At 42.1% G+C, this 9,909-nt stretch overlaps 1 protein-coding gene across 1 annotated transcript; it reads right to left on the reverse strand.

Moving 5' to 3' along the window:
* Positions 1-3,244: 3,244 nt before the first annotated feature.
* LUT1 (Cytochrome P450 superfamily protein) lies at positions 3,245-8,043 on the reverse strand. The gene is made up of 9 exons (XM_078586024.1): positions 7,425-8,043; positions 5,673-5,969; positions 5,408-5,605; positions 5,234-5,335; positions 4,183-4,323; positions 4,011-4,118; positions 3,849-3,931; positions 3,560-3,722; positions 3,245-3,436 (listed from the first exon to the last, which is right to left on the reverse strand). Exons 1-9 carry the CDS (start codon positions 7,938-7,940, stop codon positions 3,380-3,382), a joined length of 1,665 nt encoding a protein of 554 aa, XP_078442150.1. The 5' UTR covers positions 7,941-8,043; the 3' UTR covers positions 3,245-3,379.
* Positions 8,044-9,909: the final 1,866 nt, after the last annotated feature.

The raw sequence follows: 9,909 nt of genomic DNA on the forward strand, positions 1-9,909 counted from the left end.
ATAAAGGAGAGTTTTGGCGATCAATTTTTTAGATAAGATTAAGAATGAAATTATTACATTAATATGAATTGACAATTATGGAAGCAAATATGATTAAATTTATTAGACTGACAAAATGAGTAAATTTATTTTAATGAGATATTTTGGAATTTTTTGTAAATGGAATATAGAGTGATAAATTTTGATATCTGATGATTAAATTCCGGTGGGGATTTTGCAATTGGTAAGATGTGGAATTGGTTGGGTCTAATTTATTTCAACTTTTTTATTTCCCTATTCATTAGATACATGTTAATAACTTGGTAGAATTTGAATTTTAAAATAGATTGTGAGGTGAGAATTTCAACAAGACCTTGGCGGATGGAGCAGGAGAAGGAGTCAAACTGATGTGGAAGCCTCAGTGGCTTAGACGGGATGATATGTCACTAGAGATCACTGTATTTTATTTTTTATTCCATAAATTTAATTTATCTTATCTAGTGGGTTGAAACCTTGGTGGAAGAATTTTTTGAATTGAGAATAGAGTGAGATTGAGGCCCTCGAAGGACATGATTATATTGTTATCATCATTAAATATTTATTTAAAGGGATTATATTGTTATCATCATTAAATCATACATTTTAAATGTCTGATTTCCTCATCCTCTAAGGGATTTCCTAGATATTAGAAAAAAATAAAAGCTAGTACATGAAGTGTTTTAATTATTTCTAGGTAAATTCATGATCATGGGTGAATTACATGATTAAATTTATTTTAATCATTATATCCATGCAATAAATTATGTGAACTATTTTGTGAATTAAATAAATAAAAAAGCATGTTATCATATGTTATCACAGACTTTATTATAATCACCACATCTCCATCTCAAAAATACTTTTTCATCAGTGACATAAAAATAATAACATACATTATGTTTTTCATCAGTGAATGATAAAGAAGTTAGTAAAATTACCTAGCTTTATCTTTTCATTATGTGTCACTGTAGAAATCATTTATTGCCTCTTTTCAATTAATTTAATCAAGGATTGATTGGAAAGTTTCTAAATACATTTTCAAATTTAAAAATAAACTTAATCTTCATTAACATTAAAATCTCATAAGACTCATCTCTCCACGAAATTATTCTAAGATGTAGAAAACAATATTGAACGTGCGTTTCTTTTAGCCTAATTTATATTTTCTTGCTGGAAGTAAGAATATCGTAGAAAACTTTAAGTGATATGAAATAAATAAAAAACATTTTAAGGATATGTAAAATGAAGAGACAACAATCTAGACACTCCAGATCTTTAAGCTAGTGCTGGCTGGACCACATGCTGGACTGGGCCCAAGAGAAGAGGTTCTCCGAGGTCTGGACCATGTTGGCAGCCAGAGGTTCTGCACCAGCTTGAACTAATAAATTTCAGCCCTCTACCTAGAAGACATCCACTGCATACTGAAAAATCAGTTTTTAATGGAAGAACTACTTGCGAGGCTTTGCAAGTTCAAATTTGAATAGTTGGATTCATCGGTTTGATATTACTATTCTTGCTCCTAGGGTTTTCAGCCTACAAACAACCACAGATCTACTGGGTGGCATTCTTCAGAGCTCTTTCTCCCCCCCCTGTCTTTGTTCATAGCCATCAATAAGTTTGCAGCAGAGCTTGGAATGTGCTTAACTGTGCTCTTCCAAGGTGAGGTTGAAACGAACTTGGGCAACAAACATCAGACTGCTCAAAGAGAGAATTTTCAGGTCACCTCTAAATCAACCAAATTCTATTTCATTCTCCTAAATATTTTTATTTTAAATTAGGAATACTTTTTCATGATATTTACTTGATATCATTTTAAGAATGATATCCAAATTAATATATATCCCTAAGATCAGACAGAATCCTCTCATGATTCAGTTTGTCCGTCAGTACAACATAAAACCTAGAAATTTGACATTTTTTATTTTTATAAATTCATAATTTTGTGACTTCAAAAAATTATTAAGTGGGGTCATGTAGGGTTGGTCCTTTGGTGCGACCGGTGCGATTTTAGGTCGATGTGCAGTCCGGTTTGAATTTTCGGACTGCACGTCGGACAGTGTTATATTAAATCGTGCCGCACATCTGCCAAGGTCGTGTGCTGTGCAATTGTGCAGTTTTGGGCCGGTTTTTTTCTAAGGTTTTGAATAAGGGATTAAGGGTCTGCGGGCGGCGGGTCTGGTGCTCTTCTCTCTCTCTCTCTCTCGTTCCTCTCTCTATCACTCTTCTCTTTCTCTCTGGCACTCTTCTCTCGCTCTCTCGTTCCTCTCTCTCTCTCTCTCGCACTCTTCTCTCTCTCGTTACTCACTCTATCACTCTTCTCTTTCTCTCTAGTACTCTTCTCTCTCTCTCTCTCGTTCCTCTCTCTATCACTCTCGTCTGTCTCTCTGGGCCTCTGGCATTTGTCTCTCACCCTCTCATTCCTCTCTCTCCCTCTTTCTCTGATTCTCTCTCGAGCTCCTCTCTCTCTAGTTCCTCTCTGTTTCTCTCGTTTAAGACAGTAGGATGACACTCCTCTCTCTCTCTCTCTCGCTCTTCTCTCTCTGGGTCGTACCTCTCTCTTCCTCTCTCTCTCTCTTCTCTCTCTGGGTCGTTCCTCTCTCTTCCTTTCTCTCTTTGGGTCGTTCCTCTCTCTTCCTCTCTCTCTCTCTCTCTTATCCCTTTTTCGCGCTCAACTCTCTCATCCTCTTTCTCGCTCTCTCTCTCTCACTCTTGTCTCTCTCCTTCTATCTCTCTGTCTCTTCTCTCTCCAGCTCATTCTTCCCTCCCTCTCTTGAGTACTCAGCTCGGTCCTCTCTCGTTCTCTCATTCTTCCCTCCCGCTCCTCTTTTGTCTGATTGTGTGCGATGTGCGCTCCATTTTCGTCGCACAAATTCGGACCGCACATCGATCCGTGCTTTTGTGCGATCGAAAAAATCGCACGCCGGCCGAAAAAATCGGACTGGACCTTCCCTAGGGTCATGTTCAAATTCCAACAATTCAATGATTTTTCAATTATCACTAAATCTTAAAAATACTATATTAAATTCATTATCTTCTTTTTCTGATTCACTTAAGAAAAATGTGTATATATCATCCATGTAATCCTAGTCATCAACATTTGAATTTGAACTCATGCCAAATGGCAGGTCATCTGCATATTATGTATCACATTTTTTTATTTCATCCCTCTCCCATCCTCCCTCCCTCTCTCTCTCCCTACTTCCTCAGAATCATAAATTCTTGAGAGTTTTTACAAATCACGCCTGCAGATAAATAGACAAGGCCAACATACATTTTGATGGCAACCCCATTCAGGGTAAATGTAGCTCTCAAAGAATATATCAAGGATATAAATAGTATGCACTAAAATAATATTCCATAGCTACCCATAAGTTGACGATACTAAGGTTTTCCTTGGGCTTAGAGTCATGTACAAACCCTGCAAGAGCAAAACGATAAAGAAAAATGTGAATTATAAACAGCAAATATTTCATTTCCTATGCTTCATAACTTAACTTTTTTTCCTTTTTTTATAATTTTCGAGTTCTATGGAGTTACTTACATTGGTAGTGTGGATTGTCGCTCCTGTTGTCATGTTGATCTTCTGATCAGGAACCAGTTTGAAGTCCATATGCTGCAAGAACACAGCAAGCGCGACAATCGCCTCCAACAACGCAAACTGATCGCCAACACATTTCCGAGGTCCCCCGCTAAACGGAATAAATCTAGAAGAAATAAAGTAACCGATTATTGCAAATGAATGCGGGAAAAATGCAAAAAACTGAGATGAGTAACAAGAAATTATATCAAGAAAAATCTACTTGAAGTATGAAAGAACGGGAAAAAATAACCTGAAATCAGTGTTTGTCTCATTTGGTTGGGGCCCTTCCAGATCGAACCGTTCAGGAATGAAATCTTCTGCTCGGTCCCAGACCTTTAAGCAGGAGAAAAGGTCAGATTAAACAGAGGTAGTACAAGCCATTCAAAAAAAATTCATAGATATAGAGGGAAACCTGTGCGGATCGATGGATATTGTACACAGAAATCATAATATCTTGGCCGGGATTGACTTTGTAACCCCCCGGAAGAACATCTTCTACCTGAGCCCGTCTAATCAAAACCTAGAACAAGATTCACAAGATAAGCAAACATTCCAGCAAGAAAAATAAGGAATTTTCCACCTACAGGTGGATGTGGGTACAAGCGCATCGACTCATGAATGCAGCGACTCAGGTACTTGAGCTCTTTGACGTCCTCATAACGAGGAGATCTGCCCTTTAGAACTCTGTCGATTTCTTCCTGCGCTTTTGACAAAGCTGTTGGGTCCTGTGATGGGAAAAAAATCACTAATAATTAAGCAGAATTTCACAGTATATGTTACTGTGGATCAAGGTGATCATTTAATCCCATTACGAAAACTTGGGAATTCCATTCATGTCCAGAGGCTAAGTCCATTGAAATTTAATTGATGGGCTTAATTAGAGGATCAATGAGGGTCTCCTCCAAAATTCTACCATTTTCTTCTAATGAGAGCATTATATGTGTCCATCTTAAAGTTGGGCATCCTTAACAATGACAATAGGACAGTAATAAGTGGTCATTGTCCTTCTCACTCGTCAGCTCCAAGAAGACGATGGCTCGTGCTTATCATCATCTTTTGTGCACGGATATAGATGACGATGACGAGATGACAATGATAAGTTGGCATCATCCTTGTCATTCATCCTTGGCACAATGATGAAAGCTTGTACCCGTCATCATCTTTTGTACACGGATATAGATGACGACACATTATCATCATCGTTTTTATTGTAGAGGTGGACTTTGATAAGGACGATATGGACAACGACAGGAGGATGAATGTTACTAATTGAAAAAAAAATTCCCCAAATGAGACTCTTTGTCTATGCTCTTTCTCAAGGATAGGTTTCAGCATCCAGGATGACTATGACAGAAGGGCCAATGACGATGACAAGGTCATCATCCACATGATTCAACCATGCTACGATGATAGAGCCAATGATGACTCATCATTGTCTTTCATATACAGGTATGGATGACCATGATAGCTCATCACCATGATCTTAGAGGCAAATAACGATGATGACAGCGCATCCTCATCGTCGTATAGGCAGACAATGAAGATAGTGATAACAAAACTGTAGATGACGATGACGAAGTTGTCAAGGCCCATCGAAGCCTCGTCCATCGTATTTATGAACAAGAAAGCGTTTACCTTGCTAAGGAGGTAGAGAGTCCAAGTTAAGACTGACCCAGTTGTCTCATGGCCAGCGACGAGCATGGATAAAAGGTCATCTCTCAGTTGAGAGCTGGAAACCTGAGAAGCAAGGCAAATCCAAAATCTGTCACAAGAACTTTTATGCGAAGAAGTCAGACTTTCAGCTTCTACCTCTTCTCTGCTAGCCAACAAGAATCGAAGAATACTTGGATCTTCTTCATTGATATACTCTTCCCCGTCTAACTCTTCCCCTTCGGCCTCAACCATTTCCTTACATTTCGCTACAAGTTCTTCCACTGTCTTTCTGATCAGATCAACGGCTGCTTCAGCTTTGATCTGCCTTGGAATAATTTTCCTCAGTAAGCCAATCTGTCTCATAAAAGTGCAAAATCAGTGATGGTTTGCCAAGTGTTGGAAGAGATTAGGGAAGAACTACCTTCCAGTAAGGCAAGATATCAGTGGATCGAGCTTCTGCTTCTTTCAGCGCTGTATAAACAGCCTCAATGACAGGGCTATCCGCATTGAGAGAGTCGAAGTTGTAGTTGAAAACCGATAATCCAATAACATCTAGAGTTAACTGCGAGAATTTTGCTTCCATATTGATTGGCGATCCATTCATAGCATCTAATTTGACATTCTCCACCAGTCTCAGCGCGCATTTGCAGAAAACCTTATCCACCATCGCTGACAGGTATCTCTTGTGGAGCGCTGGCACGACGGCGCGCCGCCTGATCTGCAAGAACAAGGTAGATAAATATTTCTTGTATGGGTCGGGAATCCGATAAACCAGATCACCTAACCATTCAAACTATTTCATCAAACCATGATCCCATGATCTTGATCGACTGAAAATTTTGATCCATAAAAGGTTTTGGGTCATGATCTGAAGATTTTTTTAAAACAATATCTCCCCACAGCTCTCTCTCCCAGAATGTTCCGTCAGACAAGGATACCGTCCAGAGTTGGCCGATCAGATCACCCAGTCGTTTAATTTTTTTCATCAGACCACAATCCCATGATCTTAATTAACATAAAAATTTTATCTATAAAAAGTTTTAGGTCATGGTCTGAAGATATTTAAAAAAGAAGAATCTTCCCCCGCCTCTCTCTCAGAATTCTCGGTTTGACCATGATACCCTCCAGAGCTGTCCAATCTGATCACCCAGTCCTTCAATTTTTTTCATCAGACGACGATCCCATGATCTTGATTAACCGAAAATTTTGATCCATAAAAGTTTTCTGCCATGATCTGACGATTCAAAAAAAAAAAAGGAAAAACTATCTTCCCCCACCTCAGTCTCTCAGAATTCTCGGTTCGACAACAATACCGTCCAGAGCTGACATATCAGATCACCCAGTCCTCCATTTCTTTTCATCAGATCACGATCTCATGGTCTTGATTGACCGAGAATTTTGATCCATGAACAGTTTTCGGTCATAGTCCGAATATATATAAATAAATAAAAACTATCTTCCCCTACCTCTCTCTCTCTCTCATAAATTTTGGTAAAACACTATCCAGAGCTGACCAATCAGATTACTAAGTCCTCCATTTTTTTCATCAGACCACAATCCCATGATCTTGATCGAACGAGAATTTTGTTCTATGAAATGTCTTCGGTCATGATCCGAAGATTCAAAAAAAAAAAAACTCTCTTTACCCACCTCTTTCTACGCCTCATAATTTTTGGTAAAACAACATCCAGAGCTGACCAATCAGATCACTCAGTCCTCCAATTTTTATCCTCAGACCACGATCCCATGATCTTGATCGACCGAAAACTTTGATCCATGAAAAGTTTTCTACCATGATCTGAAGATTCAAAAAAAAAAAAAGGGAAAAAAACCCACCTTCCCCCAACTCTCGCTCTCCCTCAGAATTCCAGGCCAGAGAACAATACCGTCCATGATCTTGATCGACCGAGAATTTAGATCCTTGAGAAGTTTTCTACCATGATCTAAAGATTCAAAAAAAAAAATAACCATCTTCCCCCAACTCTCGCTCTCGATCATAATTCCAGGCCAGAGAACAATACCGTCCATGATCTTGATCGACGGAGAGTTTAGATCCTTGAGAAGTTTTCTACCATGATCTAAAGATTAAAAAAAAAAGCAAAAAAAAAAAGAAAAAAACCCATCTTCCCCCAACTCTCGCTCTCGATCATAATTCTAGGGCAGAGAACAATACCGTCCACAGCTGGCCCTCGGCGATGGCGAACCCAGACCCAAAGAGGAACTCGGAAACCTCGGCGACGAGGCCCTTGGCGTACTTGCCGTAGTTCCTCAGGACGTGCTTGGCGATGGCGGGATCGCTGACGATGACGAAATTGCGCGGCCCGGCAGCGAGGCGGTAGACGGGGCCGTACTCGTTCATCCATTTGAAGAGGGGGAGGAAGAGGGCGCCGCCGAGAAGGTCGGAGACGTCCTCGAGCTTGGCATTGGCCAGGGGGATGCCCGATTCGTCCTTGGGAGAGAGGGATCGAGCGAGGGAGGTGAGCCAGTCGGGGCTGACCCAGGAACCGCCGCTCGAGCCGGGTTTGTTCTTGGAAGGTGGGATTTTGTCGCTGCCGAGGCAGAATCGAACGGGGGATGGGCGGGAGATGGAGGAGATGGAGGAGATGGAGGAGATGGAGGTGGAGATGGAGGGGGAGGTTCGAGGGAAGGGATGGGGGAGAGAGGGGATGGGGGAGGAGCAGGACGCCATTGCTGGTGCGTTGGAGGACCTCTCCCTCTTCCTCTTCCTCTTCCTCTTCCTCTCTCTGGTGTGTTGATGGTGGTGATTGTGTTGAGGAGTTGAAGCGGGTGGTTTCGTTTATCTCCTCTGCTTTCTATCCACTCTCTCAGTCTCTCTCTATCTCTGTGTGTCTGTCTGTCTGTCTCTCTCTCTCTCTGTCTCTCTCTCTCTCTCTCTCTCTCTCTCTCTCTCTCTCTCTCTCTCTCTCTCTCTCTCTCTCTCTCTCTCTCTCTCTCTCTCTCTCTCTCTGTCTCTCTCTCTCTCTCTCCCTCTCTTTCCCTTTCTTTCTCTCTCTCTCTCTCTCTCTCTGTCTCTCTCCCTCTCTTTCTCTCTGTCTCTCTCTCTCTCTCTCCCTCTCTTTCCCTTTCTTTCTCTCTCTCTCTCTCTCTCTCTCTCTCTCTCTCTCTCTCTCTCTCTCTCTCTCTCTCTCTCTCTCTCTCTCTCTCTCTCTCTCTCTCTCTCTCTCTCTCTCTCTCTCTCTCTCTCTCTCTCTCTCTCTCTCTCTCTCTCTCTCCCTCTCTTTCTCTCTGTCTCTCTCTCTCTCTCTCCCTCTCTTTCCCTTTCTTTCTCTCTGTCTCTCTCTCTCTGTGTCTCTCTCTCCCTCTCTTTCTCTGTCTCTCTCTGTGTGTGTGTCTCTCTCCCTCTCTTTCTCTCTGTCTCTCTCTCTTTGTCTCTCTCTCTACACATATCTTTCAGCCTATCTCTCTCTATGTATATGTATATATCTAGGCTTCGGGGATTCGGACAGATCGTTTGAATGTTCGATCGGATCGGGCATTCGAAAGATCGAATCCGAACACCGATCTGCCCCGTTCAAATCTAATCCGAACCCGATCTGAGCATCTGTTCGGATCAGATTGTTCGAACAAGGTGGCTAATCGGATCGAATGTTTGAATAAGATCTGATTCGAACACGTTGTTCCAATCGGATCGAATCGAATGTTTGAATCCGGCGGCGCCAGCGGCCGGCAGCGGCACCCAGTGCCGCCCAGCACCAGCCAGCGGCCGCCAGCACCTGCTATCGGCCGCCAGCACCAGCCAGCGACCATCCAACCGCCACTAGCGGCCGCTAGGGCCGGCCAGCGGCTGCCAGCGCCGACAAGCGGCCGCCAGCCCTGGCAAGCGGCCGCCAGCAACCGCCAGCGGTGCCAGCGGCCGAGAGTGAGAGTCGCTGGCAGTCGCTGGCGCCGCTGGCCATTTGTTCGAAATTGTTCGAAATTGTTCGAACTTGTTCCAACAAGGTTGAACAAATGGCAATCGAACACGAACGAACTAAATTGTTTGTTCGAAACTTTCGATCGAATACGAACAAAGGGTCTGTTCGATCGAAATATTCGAACAAATCGTTCGAATCGGCTTTTGTTCGTTTGAATCTGTTGATCAAGATTTGAACGATCCGATCCGATCCGATCCGATCCCAGATGCCTATATATATCTCTCTATGTTTGTCTCTCTCATTCTCTGTGTCCCTGTCTCTCTGTGTCTCTCTCTTTCTCTCTTTCTCTCTCACTGTATCTCTCTTTCTCTCTCTCTCTGTCTCTTTCTTTCTCTCTCACTCTCTCTCTCTGTCTCTTTCTTTCTCTCTCACTCTCTCTATGTCTCTCTCACTCTCTCTCTGTGTCTCTCTTTCTCTCACTCTCTCTATGTCTCTCTCTTTCTCTCTCACTCTATCTCTCTTCCTCTCTTATTCTCTCCCTGTCTCTCTCTTTCTCTCTCTCTCTTTCTCTGTCCCTCTCTCTGTCTCTCTCTTTCTCTCTCTCTCTCTCTCTTTCTCTCTCACTCTCTCTATGTCTCTCTCACTCTCTCTCTGTGTCTCTCTTTCTCTCACTCTCTCTATGTCTCTCTCTTTCTCTCTCACTCTATCTCTCTTCCTCTCTTATTCTCTCCCTGTCTCTCTCTTTCTCTCTCTCTCTTTCTCTGTCCCTCTCTCTGTCTCTCT

Source organism: Wolffia australiana, chromosome 14 (genome assembly GCF_029677425.1).
Source record: "Wolffia australiana isolate 7733 chromosome 14, ASM2967742v1".
NCBI lineage: Eukaryota > Viridiplantae > Streptophyta > Magnoliopsida > Alismatales > Araceae > Wolffia > Wolffia australiana.